At 51.6% G+C, this 25336-nt stretch overlaps 10 protein-coding genes across 10 annotated transcripts; 4 read left to right on the top strand and 6 right to left on the bottom strand.

Moving 5' to 3' along the window:
• Positions 1-2079: 2079 nt before the first annotated feature.
• Positions 2080-6349, top strand: Malapachy_1299 (gamma dna-directed dna polymerase; the record flags this gene model as incomplete). Its single annotated transcript, XM_018135804.1, has 2 exons — positions 2080-2095; positions 2124-6349. 2 exons carry the CDS (start codon positions 2080-2082, stop codon positions 6347-6349), a joined length of 4242 nt encoding a protein of 1413 aa, XP_017990434.1.
• A 201-nt stretch (positions 6350-6550) lies between these two features.
• Malapachy_1313 (nuclear membrane) lies at positions 6551-7712 on the bottom strand (the record flags this gene model as incomplete). The annotated part of the gene is made up of 4 exons (XM_018135818.1): positions 6551-6790; positions 6819-7030; positions 7059-7622; positions 7652-7712. 4 exons carry the CDS (start codon positions 7710-7712, stop codon positions 6551-6553), a joined length of 1077 nt encoding a protein of 358 aa, XP_017990332.1.
• Positions 7713-7867: 155 nt separating this feature from the next.
• On the top strand, positions 7868-9289 carry Malapachy_1323 (hypothetical protein; the record flags this gene model as incomplete). Its single annotated transcript, XM_018135828.1, has 1 exon — positions 7868-9289. One exon carries the CDS (start codon positions 7868-7870, stop codon positions 9287-9289), a length of 1422 nt encoding a protein of 473 aa, XP_017990362.1.
• A 29-nt stretch (positions 9290-9318) lies between these two features.
• Malapachy_1308 (spindle pole body-associated protein sad1) lies at positions 9319-11703 on the bottom strand (the record flags this gene model as incomplete). The annotated part of the gene is made up of 1 exon (XM_018135813.1): positions 9319-11703. One exon carries the CDS (start codon positions 11701-11703, stop codon positions 9319-9321), a length of 2385 nt encoding a protein of 794 aa, XP_017990422.1.
• A 1624-nt stretch (positions 11704-13327) lies between these two features.
• On the bottom strand, positions 13328-16072 carry Malapachy_1305 (aldo keto reductase; the record flags this gene model as incomplete). The annotated part of the gene is made up of 2 exons (XM_018135810.1): positions 13328-14293; positions 15107-16072. The coding sequence occupies 2 exons, from the start codon at positions 16070-16072 to the stop codon at positions 13328-13330; spliced, it is 1932 nt and encodes a 643-aa protein (XP_017990341.1).
• A 270-nt stretch (positions 16073-16342) lies between these two features.
• On the top strand, positions 16343-17008 carry Malapachy_1327 (hypothetical protein; the record flags this gene model as incomplete). Its single annotated transcript, XM_018135832.1, has 2 exons — positions 16343-16391; positions 16431-17008. 2 exons carry the CDS (start codon positions 16343-16345, stop codon positions 17006-17008), a joined length of 627 nt encoding a protein of 208 aa, XP_017990358.1.
• A 115-nt stretch (positions 17009-17123) lies between these two features.
• On the bottom strand, positions 17124-19042 carry Malapachy_1311 (family transposase; the record flags this gene model as incomplete). The annotated part of the gene is made up of 2 exons (XM_018135816.1): positions 17124-18947; positions 18989-19042. 2 exons carry the CDS (start codon positions 19040-19042, stop codon positions 17124-17126), a joined length of 1878 nt encoding a protein of 625 aa, XP_017990334.1.
• Positions 19043-19233: 191 nt separating this feature from the next.
• Positions 19234-21507, bottom strand: Malapachy_1287 (dna repair helicase rad25; the record flags this gene model as incomplete). The annotated part of the gene is made up of 2 exons (XM_018135792.1): positions 19234-19908; positions 19936-21507. 2 exons carry the CDS (start codon positions 21505-21507, stop codon positions 19234-19236), a joined length of 2247 nt encoding a protein of 748 aa, XP_017990424.1.
• Positions 21508-21617: 110 nt separating this feature from the next.
• Positions 21618-22774, top strand: Malapachy_1325 (dynactin p62; the record flags this gene model as incomplete). Its single annotated transcript, XM_018135830.1, has 2 exons — positions 21618-22732; positions 22768-22774. 2 exons carry the CDS (start codon positions 21618-21620, stop codon positions 22772-22774), a joined length of 1122 nt encoding a protein of 373 aa, XP_017990360.1.
• Positions 22775-22799: 25 nt separating this feature from the next.
• Positions 22800-25263, bottom strand: Malapachy_1288 (hypothetical protein; the record flags this gene model as incomplete). The annotated part of the gene is made up of 2 exons (XM_018135793.1): positions 22800-24951; positions 24989-25263. 2 exons carry the CDS (start codon positions 25261-25263, stop codon positions 22800-22802), a joined length of 2427 nt encoding a protein of 808 aa, XP_017990425.1.
• Between the last annotated feature and the right edge of the window lie 73 nt (positions 25264-25336).

Raw genomic sequence — 25336 nt, 5'->3', positions numbered from 1 at the left:
TTGTAGTGTGAAATTAGAACAGTTTACCTTAAGAGAGATTGAGGGAAAGGGTTTTTTTGTTCGAATGTATGGAGAGATGTCAGTTGATGAATTTTATTGGCGAATACCACGTGTTACTTCCTCGTCTGACAGTTTCCCCGCGTGCGAGTAAACTTGATGCCTATTCTTCGGTATCAGAAAGGAACACTCCACCATCTTTCACAGCTGCACTTTACAGATGTATGCATCGGAAGACGATATTTTCGCATACCCCGTCCAAGTGGACAATGATGAAGAGGATGATTACGGGCTACCTTCAGACGATGATTCCTCAAAAATAACGGGTACGCGTAAAGAGCCACCTTCGCAGCCACGTTCAAAGACAAACCCCTTTTTGCAAGAAAATATTCACGTACTGAAAGGTGGCAAAGAGGATGTGCATCGGTCTGTTCCTACTTCTTCCACGCATACCATTCAACAGAATGCTACCGAATATGCGCTACAAAGGCTTGAAGGTCGGACGGCTAGCACCGCCTTTTACCATGACCAAGAGAGCTCAAAAAGCCCGATGGCAAGACGAAGCTCTAAAGTTACCAACAGAGAAGGCCAGCAATTCATCCCACGGTCGACAAGTACTTCAGAAACGGGATCAAAGCGACATGTTGGTACTGGCTTTGCACGGGATAGCTTGCATCGCTCAGCAACTGTATCGTCTCAAGCACGTCATAACCTAAATCGCAAATACTATACTGATCAATCCTCGTCTAGCTTTCCTGTTCTTTCACCACGATTTCAAGATCACTTACCTGTACCTACATCGCCTGACGCCGTACTTGACAAAGGGATGAGCAGCTTAACCACGTCACTTGGTCAGATGAATGTATCGCAAACTTCGCCAAACTATACTTCTTCTGTGAGAGTATATGTGCAAAGTGTCCAAAAATACGTTCATGTTGGCCTAACACCAAATATTGTCGCACTTGGACTGCTCAATCAGGCGCTTGCCCATATCGGTTTGAGTGCGGCAGACGAACTGGATCAAGGATGGGCCGCTTTTGACGTACTACCGGAGCTTGGCTTAGAGCGACCTATTCGTGAGTATGAACGTATTAAAGACGTGTTGAGTTCCCGGGGACAGGATCCTGGATATTTCCTTATCAAAAAGACGCCATGGCACTCTCTTCTGCGAGCCGATGCGATTCCACATTTTTCTGCAGTTCTGGGAGGGTATGTCAACGTACAGGATTCCAAGAAATGGACGAAACGATGGCTCGAACTTCGTGAGCATTCGCTGTTCGTGGCGAAGAATGAAAATGTACGTTACGTGACACTAAACTCACCTGTAGAGCAAACCGGATGGGCGTATCTGCAACATGATCGAGTCTGACCTATATTTGATTGACCCACAAAAAATGCATCTTCCAAAAGCTTATGGGTTTGCACTACGGTGCCAAATCGCTACTTCTCCCAGTGTTGTATACATATCTCAGTCTGATGAGGCAGCACATCGTGACTGGGTAAAATCTATCCTATGCGCTCGCTCTTATATACTGCGACAGGAGCGTCCGGATCTGTTTGCCATGGTAAAAACGTTGGAACGTTCTGAACAGCAAGCTGCCACATTACGTCGAGCTCACACTGTTCGGCGCCAAGCTGAAATGAGCCGTGCTAAATCATTACGGCGCTCTCATACAACGCGTCATACCTCCCATACAGCGCCTCTCATCCCTGAAGAGTCCCTGGATGTACAATTCCAAAAAGGAAGTTTGCTCGATGGGATCGGGCGAAATATCAAGCCGTAGTTATTTATACCCACCCGATATTATTTTTTAATCGACTTCTGTTCGACACTCATTCTGGATACCCCACATGCAGACGCTACTACGTCTAGCCAGGCGTAGAAGCGGCATAGGAACATGGCATATTTCAAAGCATGTAATGGGTAAACCGTATCCTCTTGGTTCACTTCAAGGGCCCAGCAACTCAGGTAAGGTATCACTTTCCTGGACGCACATATCTACCAGTCATGGTAGGCTCTCTTCTACCACACATCCATCTGAGGCACATACAGGATTGTCGCCACCGGAACAAGACGAAATAATGCCGGAACTTCACGGTATGTATATGCGCTACTAATTTCAAAGCGCCTTGCAACCCTGTAGGAGTTCAACTGCTGGAAAGACACCTGCATAAGCAGCTCTTTCCAGCCAGCTCCGCTACTATAGGGCCTGTTGATCCCATGGCACTGGACGTTTCCATTGACCACTTAGAGGGGCATGGGCTCTTTGCGTCCAAAGCCTCTCGCCCTAAGCCGACGTCGTTTCAATTACCGCCTCTTCAGGGCAAAGATCTTGGCGAACATTTTTGGACTATAGGCAGGCGCGTGGCTCACCCATGGCTCGAATACGCCAACTCATTGTCCACATCTCATATTGCCACCCCTCCTTCCGGCAATCAAGTGCCTGACCCAGAGACCTATTGGACAGCGGAAAGCTGGCATGCACTAGATACCACGCTCCAGGCCAGTGTGCCCGTTCGACCTGCCTGCTTCGCACGAACACCAGGCTGGACAAAATACCCTTTCTTGCGTGTGCAGGATGGAGACATTGTGGGTCTTGGTGATCCTATTCCAGTGCCTTATCCTGACACGGCTGATACCGCGTTGGTGTTTGATGTGGAAGTTATGACCAAAGAGAGCCCCTACCCTGTGATGGCGACAGCCGTAAGCCAGAATGCCTGGTACTCATGGGTAAGTCCATGGCTTGCGCAGGATGGAGAAAGATATGAAATGAAGTCGCATTTGATTCCTATGGGGCCACGAGACGGGAGTGCTCCTCCGAGACTCATCATCTGTCACAACGCAGGCTTTGATCGAGCGGCTGTGGTCGATGAGTACTCACTACAAAGCACCAACATCCGCTGGCTTGATACTATGAGTCTGCATGTGGCTACAAATGGTATTTCTTCGCCACAACGTGCCGCATGGACGGAGCACTATCGTGCTCGAGCTCTAAAACGGCTTCAAGCAGCGATGGCCGAGCAGCAGTTTGAAGAGGATGCACGTGCTGAAATCAAGCAGCTTCTTGAGTCCCGGGGAATGGATGATGAGGCACTAGGGGCAATTCGGCTACAAGCCTTGGGCGAGCTCTCAGAGGAATTGCAAGCGAGCTTGCAGGAAAGTACGATGGTATTTGATTCCACCTTGTCGGCACCTGATACTTTGATGGACGATGACCAAAGCCAGGTGCTATGGCAGGATATCACCTCAAAAAATTCGTTAGCAGATGTGGCTGCTCTTCATTGCGGTATACATCTAGAGAAAGAGACACGAAATGTATTTATCGATGGGACCCCGAGGGAGGAAGTTTGGGCACAGCTTCCGTCTCTTCTGGCATACTGTGCCACAGATGTATCAACGACCTTTGCTGTCTTCAAAAAAGTATGGCCTGCCTTCATTAAGAGTTGCCCACATCCTGTCACAGTAGCAGGCGTACTTGGACTAGGAAGCACATTCCTCCCTGTGGACACCAGTTGGGTTCGGTACCAAGAAAATGCACAGGCCAAATTTAAGGAAATGAATGCCCGTGTGGTCTCTACACTGAAAGACATGGCTGAATCGCTTATGCAAGCCGGTGTAGAAGCCATTGAGAACGACGCATCGAGGGACGATCGTTGGTGGGAAACTGATCCCTGGTATGGTCAGCTGGATTGGTCACCGAAAAAGCCCAAACTAATAGACCCATCCACGATGGTCCCTTTATGGTGGCGTGATAAGATTGCCAATGCAAAAAGCCTTTTATCTGCACGGATCAAAGTGGTACCTCTTCTTCTTCAACTTCGTTGCGATGGTAATCCGGTCTGTCTCAGTGAAAATGGCAAGCAGTGGGTGGTATTGATGAAGGGAGAAAAGGTTCCATTGCCTGGTTCGCCATTGTCTCAAGCTGTGCTGAAAAAGCATGCCATTACGTCTGATGCAGGAACTCTGGGGGAGGAAATTCTGGAAGCCATATCGCAGGGCAGCGATCGCGTGAGTGACCTGCTTCGCCAGCTAGCCGATCACGTTCGTACGCTAGGGCCTGGCAAGGATCCACGCTTGCAGCAGTTGCCATGGCAGGCCGTTCCCTACCAGGACCCTACGTTGCCTGCACCATGGTGGCCCAAATGGTACTGGGACCTGTACGATAGTGCTTGCCAAGATTTGGACATTACTATCCGTGCTAAAGTAGCACCTCTGTTGCTCAAAATTGCATGGGATGGAGCGCCTGTTTTTCGCAGTCGCGAACATGGCTGGGTTTACCGCACGACAGTACCCAAAGAAGCTCAGGCGCCTTTGACCTTTACACATGAAGCAGATGCACATCTCTGTACCGGTTATTTCTACAAGCTCCCTCATGCCAATGGTGATGGAAGCAATGTGGGCAATCCGTTTAGCAAGAGTTTCTTGCCTTACTTTGAAAGCGGACGACTTAAGAGTTTACATGGGGAGCGCGGTGGTGAGGCCGCCCGGGATGCGCTGGAGATGAACGCCCAATGCAGCTACTGGATCAGCGCTCATGACCGCATTGAAAAACAGTTTGTTGTTTGGGATGGAGAGGCCGACACGCGCATGGGATTCACTGGCCCTACGTCAAACTACGGGCTGATTCTCCCACAAGTCATTTCCATGGGTACAGTAACCAGACGTGCGATTGAGAAAACATGGCTGACGGCTTCAAATGCAAAAAAGAACCGTATTGGAAGTGAGCTTAAGTCCATGATCAAAGCGCCTCCTGGATGGAGTATTGTCGGGGCCGATGTCGACAGTGAAGAGCTCTGGATATGCAGCGTGATGGGTGATGCGCAATTCGGCATCCATGGTGCTACAGCCATTGGGTGGATGACGCTGGAAGGCTCGAAAGCGGAAGGTACAGATCTGCATAGCAAAACAGCGTCCATCTTGGGCACGAGTCGAAACCAGGCCAAAGTGTTCAACTACAGTCGCATTTACGGTGCTGGCATACGACATGCCATGCATCTGCTTTTGAAGGCGAATCCCAGTATGCCAGTAGAAGAAGCAGGGCGGCGTGCCAAGCAGCTGTATGCTGCCACCAAAGGACAAACGACACGCTCCAATGCACTGTTTGGGCGAAAGTTTTGGTACGGGGGCACAGAGAGTTTTGTCTTCAACAAATTGGAAGAAATTGCTCTGAGTGATGAGCCTAAGACACCAGCCTTGGATTGTGGTATAACTGCAGCGCTGTCGAAACGATTCTTGCCCAAAGGCCGTGGACAGAGCAGGCAAGACTACATGCCCAGCCGAATCAACTGGGTCGTGCAATCCAGCGGTGTGGACTATCTGCATTTGCTCCTTACAGCCATGGATCATCTTTGCTCGACGTACGATATTCAAGCTAGATTCATGCTAAGTGTCCATGATGAAGTCCGCTACTTGGCACGCGACGAAGATCGATATCGCGCTGCACTGGCGCTACAAGTGGCCAACTTATGGACACGATCCATGTTTGCGTTTAAACTGAATATGGACGATCTACCAGAGTCCTGTGCCTTTTTCGCAGCGGTGGACATAGATCATGTGCTGCGCAAGGAAGTAGATGATCCTTGCGTGACACCGTCGCAGCCAGAGCCTATTCCACCAGGCGAATCACTGGATATCCACGCCATTCTTGCACGTACCAATGGATCTCTTTTCAGTGATCAACGCCCCATGCCACAGGCCGAAAGCATTCAGGATATCGCACATATTCCAGGCACCTTACCCCAGTACGATCCTGGTGTTCCAACCTATGTCCCATCCTCCCAACAACATCGATGCGTAGGCGAACGTGGTCTGTTGTTCCTTCAAGCGCAGGCTACCACGAATATTGATGAGATCCGCACGCTCGACCGGCGTATTCGACGACGACAAAGTGCGGCCATGACACCCAACAAATCCAGGATGTACTCGACCAAAGTGCATGCCACTATTAAGGTGGAAGGTGCTACCTTTCTGGCACTAGAAGCAATGCTCCCTCCTCGACCATTACGACGCAAGGTCCTAGCGCGTCAACAATCACAGCCACGCATTCCACGGCCACAGCCACGTCCTCCTCGGAAACCCAAGGACCCCTCTCGTCGCATCCATATATCCGGTGCTCTTCTTCCACCGTCGCTTTTTAACAAACCAATGCTTCGGTATAAACCGGAACAGCCACTCTCTATGACCATGATGATCCGCGCGCGACGTCGCGCTCGCCTGCGGCGCCTTCAGCAGTGGGATGAAGTGCAAGAAATGAAGCAGCTCACGAGTGTAGAAGCAGCTACTCATCCACACGACGCATTCTATGCACGACCTCACGATTGGCGTACGTATGAAACCACGAACAATGACTAATATATACACAGGCAAACACTATGCATCGCAGGAAGCAGATATGCTGACGCAATTCCAGCGGGAACGTGAGCGTGCCAACATGGTCTTTGAGCCATGGATGTTGCAGCGTGCAAAGCAAGCACGCCGGGCCAAGCACGAATATCGAATCGCCCGAAAACAAAAGCTGGCTAGGCTGCAAGGACAGCCACAACATACCCCTTCTTAGTTTTGCTCTGTACGATAGGGTATAGTACGAGTCTCTTGATCATCTTGAGGACGTATACGATGACGTAACGCAGAGGTATCCCACTCGGGCGGCAGCGCATATGGGTAATAGGGTGGATGCGAAGAGGGCGTGGACGACGGCGGCGGATCGTTTCGTTGACTGGCATTGAAACGGAAGAAGGACAGCGTGGAGTTAGTGGCGCCTACCACAATAGAGAGAGTAAGGAGGGAGAAGAGCTGATTGTGAGTCAGGTTATCAACGTACCATTGTTTTCCAGCTCACCACATCCACAAATCCATTGAGAATTTCAGCAAACGTCTCAGCGGTGACACGTGCACGTCCCACGACCGTGGGATCGCGCGCAGCACATCGACGCCATGCCTCGCACGCTTCTGTGAGCGCAGGTGCTTGCATGTCCGAGCCACATCGGTTGGCAGTGTAGGCGGAAGAGCAGGAGGCAATTTCACCGAGATAATCTAGGAGTAAGCGATACTTTCGACATACCCAGTTCGTACTCTTTCACTTTCAGGGACACATCGTGTTGAATGGTCCACACCACACTGAAGAGCAGGTATATAAACACAAGAATAATACTTGCATTGAACAGAACCTGCACATACGTAAGAAACGTCTCAGGTCGTTCGAGTAAGCTTCGCGCCTGGGATGCAACAGCAGCGGAAGCCGCATGACGGTACGGCGCCACGGCCTTTGTAGGCAAAGAAGCAGCCGCTACAAGATCAGCCGAGGACTTGACTATGCTCCATCCTTCTTTCGGCGCGTCGCTTGCCGACCCGGATGTCTGTGGAGGCGCCGACGAAGCAGGAGCAGGTGTGCCTGTGGGAGGCGTGCCCACAGCAGCGTCCCTAGACGGTGGAGACGATGCTGTAAATGGCACCATAGGATTGGAAGACACGGGGATGACCTGTCCTGGCAAAGCAGCATGGCTTTGTTCCACTGGCATGGCTGTAAAGGTAGGCCCAACGTCTGGGTCAATATCCATCAAGGACGCATCAGGTGTAGCATCCATTGATTCATGAGACCCATGCAGTGGGGTATCGAATATAGATGCTATATGGTAAGCATCCACAAACACGTACGTTTTTGGGGCCCAGGCTCCGAGAGGTCCATCGGGGCTTCCCTGCCGCGCAGATATGCCATGACCTTGCAAGGAACAAACACTTGCGTGGACGCGCCGAGGCCCCCTTGTCACGTGATGGCGGTGGAAGGGGGACAACGCATCATCAAAGCCCCATGCGCACGGCCAGCGATCGCAGCTGCCCTGGACCAGCACACCTTGGCTGTGGAATTTACGTATGCAGCCGTCGGTGCTTGCTCCGCCCATTCGGTTTGGGACAGTGGCCTTCCCGTTGCCTGTACCAGAGACGGATTCCGACTCTAGCACAGGGCCCTATTCGTCACGCGTGACTTCCTTTTCCGAATGCCTCTACCGGGGTGCCTACCCTAAGCAACGAAATTTGCGCTTTCTGGAAACATTGCACCTTCGAACTATTGTGTCTCTTACACCCAAACCTATTGATGATGACCCAGTCCTAGCACAATGGGCCAAGACGCAAAATGGGGAGGTGGGCATCGCCATGGTGCATATCCGAACAGAAAAGCCCAAGGAAGAGACAGGTGGTCTAACGCGAGAAGGGGCAGCACGCGCCCTTATGGAAGTATTGAATCGTGAGAACCTGCCTCTCTATGTGCATTGCCTAGATGGTGTCGAAGTCACGTCCACGCTAATCGCTTGTCTTCGCAAAATCCAGGGCTGGTCGGATGTGGCCATTGAAGCAGAACTCGCACGCGGAGCGAACTCTGGCTCGAGTCGTGTAAAGGGCGCGCTGGACATAGCCCCCAAGCACCTAACCCAATTTGTGGGGCGGTTTGGCGAGCCGGACGGTGTGCTTATGCCGCAACGCGATCGTATTCCAGGCTGGCTATGGCCCAAGACCAACCTTCCCCTCGCACCTCAGGATACGTGGAATGAAAAACCGGCTAGCGTTCAGCATCCGTCTTTAAAAATTCACTTTGAGCGAAGTGAGAGCTATATTGCATCGCAACAAGCTCGATTCGGTGCCGTATGGAGCGTCTTTTCTCATTCACGTTCACGTACGCCTAGCACGCTTTCCATCTCTGGCAGCTCGGAGGGCGCTACAGATGGACATGCATCGTCTATGCGTGGCTCTCCTAGCCACTCTGAGGTGTCCTCGGGACATCGTCATGTCGACCATACCCTTCTTTCACATACCCGATCATCGCTTTTATCTCAAGTCGTCGAGCAAGCCGACATGGATGCCAGCATAGACACACCATGGAGTGCAGATACCGAACTGGATACGCGCACGCCTAGAGCCAAGCCGCAGTATGTGGATAGTGATATTCCACCCCTATCTTCCATGGATTTGCATGCACCGCGGCCTACACGAAGTGCGAATACGGATGCTTTGGAACGCAGCATTTCGTCGCTGGACGAGCGTACACCTCTAGTGCAGGCGCAAGATGTTCGACACGATCGGGCGTTGGGCGAAAGCGATGCGGACACCGCCGCGGACATCATTCCGCCTCTTGGCCTGGATGGCCATGTACCTGTGAATCATCACATTGGGGCCCCTGCTTACGATAATATCGACGACGATGATGACTACGACGACGAGGAGGAATGGGAAGAAGATGCCTACGCACATACAAGTGCCAGCCTTGCGCTGGAAGCCCTAGATTTGGACGGATATTAATTGTACTATAGTGATACAAAGGAATGTTTCTACACAGATTCGCCATGGATGCGCACGCGATACAAGCACGTATAGTCGCGATGACCATGGTTGCTGAGCACATGGAGCTGGATGACACGGAAGCTCAGACCGCTCTGCTCCGCAGCTTGGCCTACAGGGAACGTCTGAATGGGGGGCGCGTGCGAAGAGGCATCATAGGTAAACGAGCCCAAGAAAACATGTGCGGGAGAAGGAGGTACAGGGGATGGCTCGTCAGAGAGCGTGGATTGCAAGAGACGCCAACGAGCCACCTTGTCTCGATCTTCATCACGATCGATGAGACCCCATAACTCCATATCACGAGGCGCAGATGCCTGGCCATCCAACGCCAGTGAAGCGGGGATGTGGTCAATAGTCACGGCGGACACGCGTACGCGGCCCACCAACTGCACCCCCAGCTGGCCGTGCGAGCCAGAAAATGGCCAGCACATGCCTGGCGAGGTATCGTGATGAAGTGCAACAACAGGCATACGCCCACGCACCGTATGGGAGGTCGAGCCCTGAAGAGGCCGCAGAGGCGCAGGAAGGAGCTGCGATAGCATCCACGGAATGCTGTGTACATTGGTCCCTGGCATACGTACTTCATGCGTCGGGCTCGTCAGGCTGGGAAGAACACGGCCACCTGCCGTGTATTGTGCGTAGTCCACACGTCCAATTTGATCGGCTGCGAATTGGGCCAGAGCTGCATCAATGAGCTGCTGCACTTGGTCCATATCAAAAGAGGTAGAAGACGGTGTAGGTGCGTCCCAAGACCCAGAGCGCTCGTACATCGCTTGCTGCTCACGTACTTTAGCCAACACATCATTTTGAAGGCCATGCACATTTTCGTTGAATTTCGCAGAAAGCTCAGTTTTCGCACGAGCCAGCTCTGTGGCCATTAAATCCAAGAAGGCACGTTTATCGATCAGAAGACCCGCTTCGACATTCTCATGAACCATATGCGAAAAAAGATTATCGAGCTCTGTGCGATGGTCGAGCAAAAATGAAGACCACGACGGAGCGGTCGAGCTAGTGCCATCACCTTTCGATGATGGCATCACTTTGCGGAATTCATGCCAGAACGAGGGGTCAATGCGCACTTGCTTCGTACGCCGGTCATAGCGGACAGGCAAATGATCAGGCACAAAGTCTTTCAAAGGCTCTACCATCCGACGTGCCTCTTGCGCAGCTGTATCAGCGTCCAAGGCTTGCCGCTCTGCTTTAGCAATCTGCTTTTCAAGATCAGCCACTTTGGCTTCCATAGCTCTCCACGCCTTGGACGACGCACCAGACGACGGGGCAGACGAATGCGAAAGTTTCTTTTCCCATGCCTCCTTTTCATGCTGCCACAGGGAGAGTGCATCTGCATGTTGTTGCCGTAATGTAGCCATATCTTTGCTTAGCGCTTCGACAGTGTTCTTAACGACAGCCCGTTGCTCGAGCGAGCTAAGTCGAGAAGATAGCTTGTCATGGCCTTGCTTCACATCCGTCCGTACCTCTTTCAAGGCGGTCCATACCTTATTCATAGCAGTTTCCAAAGAAATGACACGCTGCTGAAGGTCTTCAGGGGTGTCAGACCACAATGGAGATCGAGCCAAGGGATCGCGCGAAAAGAGTGTGGGAGATGTTCCACGTCCGTACAAAATATAATACACTAAGCCAGAAACGAGAAGTACAAACAATGCCGTGCGAATTCCATGCAACTTGGAAGTCGGAATATCAGAAGGAGGCCGCTCAAACATGTTGGCGCGAGTATCTTCTTGGGTGGGTGGCTTTGGCTTGGTAGCAGGATCGTCAGCCGCCGAGCTAGATTCTTGCGCCGCATCTATCACAGACCGAAATAGACCCGGTACCTGCGGCGTATGTTGGTTTACAAACACGGAATCGTCAGCTTGGGGTACAGAGTCCACAGGCGGCTGCGTAGATGCCTTCCACTGCGACTCGACTTGCTGCATGAATTTTTCCTCTTCAGAGTAATCATTCAAAAATGCGGGAGGATGGGAAGCACGATGTGCATACGACTTGGATGCTGCAGAGGGCCTTTGTGCACCACGTAATAGCGATCCCCATCCAGACATGTCGCCCATCAAACGAGAACCGTCGTCCGTATGCGCATTTCCATTGGCACGCAAGTTGGTATCTTCCTCAAATGGCCTCAAATAGTAGCTGCTTACCTGGGAGGGATCGCGTGCCGAATACAGCGAAGAAGACCAGGCAGAGGTGTCTATAATATCAGACTTGCCGCGACGCGACCGGCGACGCGACGCGTTCAGAGAGGGGAGCGAGGGCCCTTCAGCTTCAACACTACCAGGCACATTGTTCAGACGGGCAGATCTCCTTACCGGCGAGGCAAAACCAGATGGAATATGCCCGAAGCTTTGATCGCCCATGCTCATTCGCGATGTACAGCGAGGCACTTCGGCAGTAATTTGTGTTGTTCGCTGACGTTAAGCGATCTCCTGTCCGCCACGGCTGTTGACGCCAATCATGAGTGCGACACTAACGCCGATTAAAACCTGGCCATGTCGGCCGAGCTTTGGCCAACAATTTTTGGGACACTTGGACCTATGACACAGGGTGAAGTAATTCTTTTTCCTTTCGATAGCCTGGGATTGGCTACGGCCTAGACCTAGAAACCACCATTTTGATTGACAAGACATTGTTGTTAACCCAAGCCAAAGACAAACCGAATATATAAATATGAGAATTAGCCGAGGTGAATTGGTTCACCAAGTATTATACTGAGTTCGAAAAGCATGATTTCTACACTCTTCTCTCGCCCTACTGCTCTTATGCTTAGGTATGTTTTATCTTTTGGTTTTGTCTTCTAACCTAATGCAGTGCTTCGGCCGCTATTCTCACTACGAGCCATATCATCAACGCCCGTCGTCATTCGAATGTCTCGTCAACGCTCGCTGGTAACCGCTATGTCTCAGTAGAGCGCAGTGGCGGTGGATTGTAATGAGATGTTTGCTGCTGGTTATTTTTCTTCATGACGAATCGTACATGAAACACTACATCACTCACATGCACCTGGCTGGATCAGGCACGCTTCTTTGATGTTCAATTCACGATTTAACAATTCTTAAGACAAATTATGCTCAATGAATGTTGGTCGACTTGATTGAAATAATCATGAAAAAAAAAAGTTTTTTTTGTGAACAAGGCACTTGTGGCTTAGCACCTTTGATATTATGAAAACAATATGTAATGTTTATATAGTACCTATTACGATGATACGAATGATTTATTTCAAAATGCATTAAAGGTCTATCATGCATGATATTAAATTAGTGCTAAGGGGGGATCTCACATTGTATGCTCGTGCCTGATTTCGGGGCGACAAGAAAGCCAAGTTCTTAAACTTTTAATTGCTTAGTCAGAAAAGGCACGGCTGTAATCGCGCGCAGTGACCACTTCGACAATGTTCACAACATGAGCATGGAAGTGACATTAGCACTGATAAAACCTACAGTGTGTGCCTTCAAACCCAATTTATTGCATGCTTTAAGGCGCCTTCAGTCTCACGATACACTACAAGTACGTCAATGGCACTTTCATTAATCATAGATCATACGGAGCAAACAATTTCATTGGAATGAAAACGATGCAGCCGCATTTTACAAAGAACATCAAGGGAGATTCTATTATGACCGTTTGATCCTGGGTATGACTTCAGGGCCCGCACTTGGTCTAGCCTTATCAGGCCCTGATGCCATCCGGACATGGCGAGAGTTGATTGGGCCGACAAAAGCCTATCGATCTGCTTGGGAAAACCCAGGAAGTCTTAGAGCAGAGCTGGGCATTGGAGATACAAGAAACGGGTTTCATGGTTCTGGTAGGTCGGAATATGACGTTTTTACTAACAAACAGACGCAACTGAATCGGCATTGCGAGAGCTTGACCTGATTTTCCCAGAATGGAATGCCTCGGCATGGCTACAAACGCAGAACTGCTAGCACACAATGAGAAATAAAAAAGATCATAGACGTAATACTATATATGCATTATATCTCATAATTACTCGATCTTGACAAAGTTGATAGCATCCTTCTCAACATCTTCGCCGAACACGTTAATCTCCCAACGGGGAGTGTACATCATAGGTGTGTTGTAGCGGATGTGGTCTTTGCCAGACTGCTGAACAAGATCGGTAATCTCCTTGTATTCCGCGTCAGAAAGCTCAATTTGTGCAAAGTTGCTGTCAATTCGTGACGGCGTTACACTCTTCGGAATCACAGAGTAACCGCGCTTCACACCCCAGGCAATGAGGACCTGAGCAGGGTCAACATTGCGGTCCCGAGCCGCCTTCACAACGGCATCGTACTCAACCAGCTTCTTCTCACCAATAAGGTTGTTACCAAGAGGCGAGTAGGCAGTAATATGGATGTTGTGCTTCTTATGGTACTCGACCATGTCATCCTGAGGAAGCAATGGGTGTGCTTCAATCTGGTTTACGGCGGGAGCCACACCAGTAGCCTTGGTGATCGCGTCGATCTGGGCAGGGTTGAAGTTCGAGACACCGATCGACTTGACCTTACCAGTCTTCTTGAGGGCCACCATAGCCTTCCAGGTGTCGACAAGCGAAGTCTTCAGGTCAAGAACGGCAGCACCATCCTTCACTGGAAGCAGCTCGTCAAAGCTACCCTCAAAAGCAACAGGCCAGTGAATAAGGTACAAGTCAAGGTAGTCGAGACCCAGCTCTTGAAGCGTTTGATCAAGAGCCTTCTCTACTAGTTCCGGCTTGTGCGCGTTGTTCCAGAGCTTGTCGGTAATGAAGATATCCTCACGCTTAACCACAGAAGGAATGACACGCTTAAGGGCGATGGCTACCTCATCGTGATTGGCATAAATCTTAGCCAGGTCCAAGTGACGGTAGCCAGTCTTAACGGCATGTTCGATGGCATTCTCAACCTCACCCGGCTTGGAGAGCCAGGTTCCGAGACCAATCTGAGGAATCTGGTTGCCGTCGTTCAGTGTAATATACTTGTTCAGAGACATGATGTAGTCGAGTGAACAGAGAAATGAAGCGGATGCCCTTTTATAGAAGCACGCCGAGACTTACGTGGCAAGCGTCCGTGCGGGACAATTCCCTCAGGCTTCGACGCCCTTCGGTTGCATTTTATGTAATTTTTACTACGATTTTGAACTCACTACTCTAGTCACGTGTATATCCAACGCCTACAAATTTTGGGTAGGTCCCTGTGTGAAACAAGGCATGAGGCGAATTAGGATTTGATACATTAACTTTCGATTGGCGCTTTTGGGGGTTGATTTAGAGCACGAGATATGTCAAAACCACACAGATTTGTAGAGTCAGTGTTGTCCGATGACTCAAGCTCCCCACGGTGAGTTAACGCCACATTGCTCTCTATATAATTCGAGGAAGAGTTAAAAGAAATGAGTCTTACCTCCTATATTGCTACTATTCCTTTTTTATAATAAAAACGATTTTAAGATTATGCTACTACCAAAAATGTTCATATTAGACTTGCGTGTATCATTGTTATGTCTTAAAATCTTACATGATCATATGCGAAGATTGTGACGAGAGGAAACTCAAACATTGATCGTGTATATAATGCGAGAAAAATTGGTGGGGCGTGAGATCACACCCCCCTTCTGTGAAACATGCGAATCAAAGAGGAATTGTTTTACCAACGCCACCGTCACACCTTACAGCCTTCACTTGTCTTAAGTGAAGATGCAAAAGAGGGAGGGATGTATAATCAATATACAAGAAAGTCAATCTGGTGTAATTGACAAAAGGAAAAAGCAACTCATTTACTCTAGCTTAACAGAGTAACAAGTGTCCTTCTCGGCCTCTTCACCAAATACATTGACATTCCAGATTGGGGGGCGCATGGAAGGCAAGTTGTAACGAACATGAGTGTGCCCACAGGCTTTCACAAGATCTGTAATCCTCTTGTATTCATCGTCCGAAAGTTCAATTTGAGTGAAGTTGCTCGCAATACGAGAGGCGGTTACACTCTTTGGGATCACAGAGTACCCGCGCTTGACACCCCAGGCAATAAGGACCTGAGCGGGATCCACGCCCCGGTCCTTGGCAATATCGGTGACTTCATCGTACTCGACTAGTTTCTTCTCACCGCGCGTGTTATTGCCTAGAGGCGAGTAAGCCGTGATAAGAATGTTGTTCTTCTTGTGGTATTCAACCAGCTCATCCTGAGGCAACAATGGATGGGCTTCAATTTGGTTAACAGCAGGGGCAACACCAGTGGCCTTAGTGATAGCCTCGATGTGGGCAGGACTGAAGTTGGAAACACCAATTGACTTAACCTTTCCAGTCTCTTTCAAAGCAATCATGGCTTTCCAAGTGTCGACGAGCGAGGTATTGAAGTCGAGTTTGACAATCCCATTCTCCACTGGCATCAAGTCATCCAGATCGCCATCAAAGGCAACAGGCCAATGAATTAAGTAAAGGTCAAGATAATCAAGGCCTAGCTCTTCAAGAGTTTGATCCAAGGCCTTCTCCACCATCTCTGGCTTGTGTGCATTGTTCCAGAGCTTGTCGGTAATAAAAAGCTCTTCACGCTTCACCACCGAGGGGATGACCTCCTTGAGGGCAATTGCCACTTCGTTGTGATTTCCGTACTTTTTGGCGAGATCCAAATGACGGTAGCCCGACTTAACAGCATGCTCGATAGCATGCTCGACCTCTCCCGGAGCAGATTTCCAGGTTCCAAGGCCAATTTGAGGGATTTTGTTACCATCATTCAAAGTGATCGTCTTGTTCAGGGACATATTTGTAAGTAGTGTGAGTTGTGCTCCTACCGCACTTGGGATTTATAGGGAGCAAATTCCATGGATGGTAAAGCCGGAAAGATTGCATAAATTCCCATGGTGACACCCGTCTATCGCCAATGGTATGCGGTCTTGACATGTGCGTGGGGAAAGTAGACCCTTACGGAAGGTGTTATGTATACGTAATGTTTACTGTGTGATTTGACATGACCACGTGGACGAATGCACAACGGCAGAAACGGATCATCGCCCAATTCCATTGATAACAAAATGGGATTCCGCACAGGATTTGTAATTGGCAGTATCCTGTTTATTTATGGTAAGTAAGAATACACGCCATGCCTTCTCATACAGATAGGACTTCTGTATATTATGTCGTCCTATGACTACCCTCTTCTCTTCCATGGGGCTTTTGGAAAAGAAGAGGTGCGCAATGCTATCGACTTTTACTTGTCGATTTACTCAGCTCCTCTCAGTGTGAAAGCACTTATTCATGCTATAATTGGTCTTGGTATGATTGGTATTGTTGCCAAGATTGTGCGCTGGCAAGAGAATGACAAGTATTTTGGCTCGATCAGCCTTTTGCTGTATTTTGTCAGTGTTCTGATGTACATTGGTGTGAACATTCCCAATATGCGTGCTCTCAAGTATCCAGATGAGATGCGCATTGTGCACCGTGCTGTATTTGATGCCGAAGCGTACAGGAAGGTGGAGAACTATGACTTCAAGCCACTGTCAGAGCGGGAGACGACTTCTGTTGTGCAAGTGATCAGTGCTACGAATGTCATTATCACAGTGCTCCTGGCTGGTGTGCTTTTGATGCAAATCGGCGAGTGGTATGCCGTCCGTTTGGATCGCATTGCGGAGAACAAGATGCGCCAGGAATCGATCGCTAAGCTTGGTGCTCAACGTGGAGACGAGAAGAAGAAGAATTAGATCCCTGTATTTCATCTACTAATTATGATGCATGCACCCCGTGAAAAATAGGAGCGAAAAAAGAAGAGTAAAAATATGAAGTGCAGGTGGCACAGTGTGTGGATATCTCATAGTTTTACACGGTAGTGGAGGATGCCGACAAGGTGGCATCTATGGAGAAGGGGACGGTCGCATCACCAAATACATGCGACGATGATGGGGGTGTGGGGCCAGTAGCTAGAGCCACATTGGCAACCTGAGCAGCAGATTGCATATCTGGCTTTTGGTTTAATGGGCATGTGCGTGAATTGTGTCCTTTCCCATTGCAATGACCACATTGATACATAGCGCTCATAGCGCCTCGACCATTGCCGCTTTGGCGTACAACCCGGGGACGACCACGACCACGCTTCACAGGGGTCAATGAAGTAGGAGGCAGAAGGGGCATCTCTGCGGGAACAACGACACCATCAGTAGTGGGATCACCATGCTCGTTCACAAAATTAGTAGCACCGTCCATGGGAGGGTCTGCTTGGGGAGTAACGGTATCGGCATCGATCAGAGTCATACGCCTAGAATAGCAGCGACGCACACTTTCAGTGAAATAGGACGGATGAACAAATTGACCAAGACCCACGAGACGTTCGAGGGGCAAGCATCGTGTAGCATGGATACAGGGGAAAGGGTGTTCGATCCATTGTCCGCAACTGCAGGAGCGAAGGGCCAAGTTCACCTGTTGCTTTTCATGCGCATTGACCACAAGATAATCTGAGGGTCCGAATGAAGCGACTTCCCAGCCACTGAAGTGCACGCTACCGCGGCCCAAGATACCGCCTGGGAATACGCTTCGCTCTGACTCCATTTCCACATACCGCGCATACACCAACACAGCCACTTGCGTGATCCATCCTACCATGAGAGAAAAGTAGCTTCCAGTACAGAGATGTTGCAATTGAGAATAATACTCGTGTAGTGTACCCGAGGCGGTCCAGTCCAAGCGACTGAAATTGTTGGTGCTGCGCGAGGCGGGCAGTACAGCCATTTGAGCGCCTTCAATAGCTGGATCCTTAACGTGAGAGATGGTAACGCCTGGGCATCCAATGATGGGCAAGGCAGTGAGCAATTGATGAAAAAAGAAGCGCCAATTTTCTTCGTCTTCGCGTGAAGTAATAGCAAAAGCTGTGGGGATGAGAGCACCAAGACCGTCCTTGACATAGACAACCAACAAAGAACCTTCGTAGCAAGACGAAATTGGGGTAGATTCGACGTGCAGAGCAAAGGGACAGTCGCCAAAAGCACTGGCTAAAGCACCTGGGCATAAAAACATGCGATAGAATCGACCATTGGGATGCTGCTCTACAACAGCAAGGGTGCCAGGGTTAGCCTCTCTGAACGCGTTGAGAAAAGGCACAATCTTTTTGAAGGTCGCATCCTGTCGTTCACGTTCCTTGGTCTGCAGCAAATGGGAGGTACGCCACAATGTTGAATAGGACAGTTTCGTACCTGTGGCTTCATGCACATACTTTCCAATTTCACGAGGGGCAATAGTCGATGCATTTTCGTCCATGAGTTGCGCCATGTACGCTGAGGTCGCCGATGTAGAAAAGGTCACAGGAGCAGTACAGTTCGGCGCGTGATGAAGAATGGCACGCGTCACGGTAACGCCACCTTCTTTTCGTCGACGAGCAATGACATTGAAAGGACACGTTACCTTGGGATCAGCAGGAGCCGTACTGCTATTGTCGTCTTTCTTGTCATGCTTATGCTCTTTCTTGATCTCGTTCATAACAGCAGGGCAAATGCCCACAAAGCGACTGTTATCACTTCTCCGTGCACGGTATGGGCACTTGTGCGTGATACCATAAAGGCCCAGCTTGGCTCGGAACGATTTCATGTCCGGGAAATAGTCGCCGACCTTGATGGTAACGCCCTCGAGTGAGGATGGCACCGATGAAACGGTCTGGTCCGTTAGTATACTGCTTCATAGATCTTCATACGTACACCTCCTACAGGGACGCCTTCCAGGATAGCGGACGATATCGATGGATCCGCCATGAGACGCGTATTTTTTTTGGCTTTCACACCACTTCAATGCAGTTAGGTACACGCGAGGTGGACGCGTGTATCAAATATTGTGCAAAAAAACCCCTGGAGGATGGTGAGGGATTTGCAAATTCTTTTGGGCACCCCAATAAATTTTTACAACTGGCCCCTATAATGTCACGTGGCAACACCACGCAAGCAGACTACGACTTCTTTTTGGCAGACGCGGCGCGCTTCTGGAAGGCTTTGTGACGCGGTTGGTCGTGTGCCAACGTTTTGTTCATAGATCGATTCCGTTCCACGTAGGACATGTGCTGAGCACCACCAAGTGCGTTCAGACTGCCCATCATACGTTTTGCACTGGGCGTTGCTTTCGACGTCGTGTCACTAAACTTGACATCCGTACCAAATTCTGCGGCGCTCTCACTCGCAATGAGAACACTTTGAAGTAGCTCAATCTGCTCCGATTTGGTAGAATAGACCAAGCCAGGCATCTCTTTTTGGCCCACCAGGTTCATAATGACGCGGAAAGCGTAACCTTGGTCGATTAGGAATTGTTGGCGCTTCGTCGAGTAGTACATTTCAGCGGTGTCCTTGCTCACGAGACTGTAGAAAAATGCGTTGAAGCCTTCGTCGTTGCGACGTTTCGCTCGAAGAATGCGGCCCAATCGTTGGGCTTCCTGACGACGTGATCCAAAGTGAGACGAGATCTGGATCAAGCACGTTGCTTCAGGCAGGTCAATGGATGTGTCGCCTACTTTGGACAGGAAGATGGTATTGACGATGGGATTGTGCTGGAAGTTTTGCAGGATACGCATGCGCTCAATTTGGGGCGTGCCTCCATGGATATAAGGCTTACCTAGCTTGATCGCATATGCCTGCGGTCAGTGAAATGAATAACGTACCTCTAACGCATAGACATTGTCAGAGAACACGATGATTTTGTCGCCGCGGTTCTCGTGATATTGAATGAGGTACTGCGCAGCTTGGAACTTGGTCGGATTCATACAATAAAGCAGCATCTTCTTCCGGCTGCGTTCGCGCAGGTACTCCCGGTAAAATTCAGCGGTCATGGGGCACCAAACCTCAGCACATTGCACGGTCGCAATATGGCCTTTCGCGGCCAAGTCCATCCAGTTGGCTTCGTACAGTTTTGGCCCGACCAGGAAATTCAGCTCATCGATCTTTTCGTCTTCACGGACCAATGTTGCCGTGAGACCTAGTTTGGCGTGAGCCTTGATCTTTGTGAGCACACGACGGAACATGGAGGCGGGCACGACATGCACTTCGTCCAGCAGAATAAAACCCCATTCGCGACTTTCCAAAAAGTTCATCATCTTTTGGGAGGTATGAGATCGTTTGCCTGTATTGGCCACCATAGAGTACGTTGACACGACAATGCCTGCGGCGCCGGTAAACTTCTGCTTCTCGTCGGAGGTAAATACACTGATTTGCGATTCTTGCACATTGCTCCACTGAAGAAACTGCTGCCGCCATTGCATCACGCTGACGCTACTCGTACACAGCACAAGGCAGCTCTTTTTAATGGTACATGCGGCGGTAATTCCGACCAGTGTTTTCCCTGCCCCACAAGGGAGCACGATAATGCCACTGCGCGCACGGCTGTTACCGAACATTTTGGCCAGGCTCTTTTCCTGGTACGGCCGGATATGCGTGATGGGCTTCAGGTCAATATCCAAGTCTGGGTTCAGCCGATCGTTGCGAAAATCGTATTCTTCGAGCATGGGAAACCCGAGGTCATTGCATCGACGTTTCACAGTCTCGATATGCTCTTCACGGATCTCGAAGCTGTGGACGGCATCGTCTTCGTCCAATTCGTCAGCATCGTACACGCCGATCACGGCGCTAAACAGGTCCTGCTCCTGGTCCGTCGGAGCGTTCGGTGCATCGGCTGTCTGTGCCGCCGGCGCCGCGGTGTTGGGCGGTGGTGGTGGCTGTGTCGAGGCGGTGGCGGTGGCGGAAGTCGTCGAAGTCGGACGAATGCGTGCCTCGCCAATTACAGGATCACGGAGGAGCATTTGCAGGATATCAGGGTGTGAGCTCTCGACAAAGTACTTGTTTTGTTTCAGTACTAGCTTGATCTTGCCGAAACTCATGGTATATTCACGAATGAAATCCAGGACGGATTTCGGGACGGGGACCTTGGAGAGCCGATTTAGGACTTCGATAATGTCGTCAGGTTCTAAGCCCACAGAGACAGCCGCGTAAAGAGAGTATGGTGTGAGCTTGTATTCATGCACAAAGCTCGGGCGGCTCACAGGCTCGGCAATGGCGATCAGGAAATCCTGCGCCTGCTCGGCGAGGGCATTAAATCCTTCGAGAATGATGTGCCCGTCGTCCGGCGAGATCCAAAGTGGCCTGCTATTGTGATCCAGCTTGAGCGGCATACGTGAAAAGTCACGTCGCACAATGGACGACACAGCGTTGAGGTTCTTGGCTGTCGCCTGGTCGTCCATGGTGGTGTTGGAGGGGCGGCGGCGATGTATCTTTCTCCATTTATCCAAATGGGCCCTTTTGTGGAGTGTCGACGAGACGCGTACGTTGCCTTGGCACGCTCTGGGACCGCATGCATCGTCTGAGCAGCACGGTCGTGTGTGCCTGCACTGCGCGTTTGTACGGCCAGCAGGTTGCCCATAGCGACGTACGTGCACCTAGCTCGGCTCTTTGCGACCTGTACTTTTGCGAAGAGTGCCATGAGCTACGATGCAACGACTGCGTGGCCTGGGAAACGAGCAGTTGCTATTGCCCCCACTGCCTCTTTGAAGTGCCAGGCACCAGTGTGCGTACGCAGCACGCACGCTGTGGCCGCAACTGCTTTACGTGCCCGCTCTGCACGCATGTCCTATCGATTGTAGGATCTGATCCGCCACGTACAGCCTCGCTCACCGCGCCGGAAGCGAGTCAGGGGGTGGAGCCGTTTTATTTCTCGTGCACGTACTGCCGTTGGGACTCGAAGCGGTGGGGTCTCGTCGCCGACAAGCCGCAAAGTCTTGGCGCTACCTTGGATGCATGGGACGCAGCCCACTGGCCTGTGCGTGAGTTTGAGAACGTCAGTGAGCACATGGCAAGTGTGTTGGAGATGAATCGGTGGTATGCCCAACGCAAGACGGCGCAGCCCCCTTCGATGCCCGAGCACGAAGCCTATATGCCTACCCTTTATCAATCGCTCGCCAAGCATGCCGCACGCCAGGCTCGCGAGGCGGACGAGCTTCGTGCGGCGAGTCGATCCACGACGCTCGCGCAGCGATGGGCGATGCCCAGTGAGCAGCCGTACGCCCCACGCGCTCTTCGTCCGCAGCGTGTTCGTCTGCGAAGCAAGCTGAGCAAGCGGTGTGCGGTATGCCGGCATATCCTCGTCCGCCCTGAGCTGCGGACCAGCTCGGGCGCCTACAAAATCAAACTGATGGCGCACCAGTTCCTGCCGGCATGCACGCTGGCAGCCAGTGCGCCGTCGCTGTATACCCTGACCCTTGAGAACCCGCTAATGGATCCTATGGACGTGACACTACGGTCAGAGGCTGAGTTATCGGCCTACCAGGTTCATGTGCCGGCCTATGTCGACGTGTTAGAGTGGGACGACGATACGCCGTCGTATGCCGGCTGGGACGGCTTTGCAAGTGGCGTCCGTGTGCATCGGCACCAAGCGTCGCTGAGCATGCGCCTTCCTGATCCGCCTCCCGCGTACGTCGCCATGCAAGTGGCATGGCGCGTGCAAGGCGCTGATGCGACACATACCTTCTGGACATACTTACGCATCCCACATAGCCCGTAACGTCGTCTGATCGCGTTTTTGCCGGATCCGCTCGGCCTCGAGATGGCCACCTGTGCGGCGCAGGCCCTTGGTATCTGCGAACTCGGCGATTTCCTGCATGAATTCGTCTGTGCGTGCCGTTTTGGCCTTTTCGCGCGCTCGCTCCGCTGCCTGCAACGCGCGCAAGCGTCGTTCATGGTCAATCGACTGCCCACGCACTTCCACCATGACCGTATGCAGGCCCTGGTGCTCTTCGTCTGGCGGCGGTGGGACGTATCGCGGGGCCTTCGCCGGCTCGTCAGCGGTACGCGATGGCCCCTGATCACGAAGCCGTACAACTTGCTGGATGCTGGCAAACACGCCCTGCAGCGCGGTATGATCCTGCTTCAAGTCGGCAAGGAGGCCCTCTTGGTAGTGCAAAAACTCTTGCTCGTCCACAATGGTCTGCAGCTCGCTTTCCCATGTACGTTTCCACGAGGGGCGAACCGAGTCCATGTACTCTTCCAAGTCGTGCAAACGCTGCGTCGCCTGTGCAATCTCCTGCTGAATCCGACGCAGTTCCATCGGTTTGGGCTTCACGCCGCGGTGGCCCACGTCCAACTTCAAGTCTTCAATCACATCCTGCAGATCCTCCACACTCGTCAACACCGCTTGCGACTTGGCATCGAGCTGCGTCTTGCCTGACTCGACCAGGTTGCGCCCCGCCGAAGGGCCAAGGGCTACGACATCATGCATTGCATGGACTTGCTCACGCACCTGTGCAAACACTTGCCGCATATCCTGCTCGCTCTCGTCCTGGACCTGTCGCAGCACAGCAAAATCGTTGCGTAGATGCTGCAGTGCCTCGTACTGCCGTTTGAGCTCATGGGCATACGCGGCGCTGCGCTGCGACGCCCCCGACGTGTCGCCCGTAGACACGTCGGGGTGTGCCGTCGCTGCCAAGTGCATCAAACGGTCCCCAGCTCGTTGGAAATCAGCGTCGAGAATGGGCGTGCCCACGGCACTGTCCTTGCGCGGCGTCGTGGCGTACATCGCCTTCAATGTGTGGATTTCGTGCATAACACTCTGCAACGCTGTGGTGATGTCCTCTCGGAGCTGCGTGATGCCGTTCGATTCCGGCGTCTTGGCCTTCGGCAAGGCACGTAGCAGCAAGACGCTCCTGGGCTGCACGTCGTCCATGTTCTCCAGCAGGTAGGCGACGCCTGTCGTAGGATCCTTAATGTATACGTCGGGAATTTGATCCAATTCCACGGCATGGGAAAATTGGTGGACAAATATCATACGTAGCTGTGCGAGACTCAATCCTCGGTCCTCCATAGATACATCGATCGGGACAGAGACTTTGTGCACATGGTCGTGGACTTGGAAGAACAGCGGCATCGTCGTGGGCGATGATACAATGTCCGGCAAGGCCTTGTCTGTCGATGCCATCTCCGACGCGCTCGTCGCCATGGCTGCCTGCGTGGGTGCGCGTGTCGGCGTCTCTGCCGGTGTCGGGATCGCTCGTGCGCCGGTCGTTTGTTCCTGAACACGCGGCAACGTACTCTGCGGAGTAAGACGCTCAGCTCCACGCGGACTCACGGACGGCGTCGTGGTACCCAGCGCGGCTAGCAAGCCGGAACCTGCCCCCATCTTGTTGAAGGCATACGCACTAAAGCGCTTACTTGCACGTCGCTCCAGGGCATCACTCCGACGCAAGCTCGCTTGAGGATCGTTGGTACTTGCGACACTCCCGAACTTGGTCGGTGAGGACCGCGCCGACGATGGATTCGTACCCGCATGACTCGGCGTCGCTGGTGGCTCGGTAATCGGCGCTGACGACATCAGAAGACTGGTGGGCCTCGACGACGGTGGGCCGCTGGGCCCTGGTGGCGGCAATGGCCGTCGTTTCGGGAACGTACTTGTCGCCGCTGACGTTTCTGTGCCTGTGCCCACCGCGACAGGTACTGGCACGGGCACAGGCGCCGTCAACGCGGCCTCTGCCTGGCGTTGTCGGTAGAGCGTTTGCTTGGCTTTGAGACCTTGCAGGAGCCGAATAATAATCTCGCGAATGCTCGGCAAATGACGCTCAAGCGCTTCTGGTGAGGCAGGCTCGGATAAGCATGCTTCCAAGCACCGCCGTAAGTCGGCTGGCACCGAATACAGATCCCTGTCAAGTTAGTCGCCTACGCTGCATGTCCACATACGCCATGTCGATATGCACACTGAGAAACGACGAGAGAGCCGCATTGAAGTCGTTGCCGAGTCGTACATAGATCTGAGAGACATTGGTTTCCGTCTCTTTGCCTTGCGACCAGTGCGTTAGTGATTCCAGTAGCATCTTGGTCGCGACAAGAAGACGCGTCACGGCCGACTCAATATGGCTGATCTGCCCCTCCGGTCCTGGCACTGGCGCACTGGGCCCCACCACCATTGCTCGGGGCCCTGATACATCTTGAGGCTGCTCGCCTACACCCGCCATCGCTTGGCGTCCCTTACGAGAGAGACCGATCGTAATCGAAGCGCACGCTCCACGCCAGCCAAGATCGAGAGCG

The sequence above is a fragment of the Malassezia pachydermatis genome (assembly GCF_001278385.1).
Source record: "Malassezia pachydermatis strain CBS 1879 chromosome Unknown scaffold9, whole genome shotgun sequence".
Lineage (NCBI taxonomy): Eukaryota > Fungi > Basidiomycota > Malasseziomycetes > Malasseziales > Malasseziaceae > Malassezia > Malassezia pachydermatis.
This window is presented reverse-complemented; position numbering and strand designations above follow the sequence as displayed.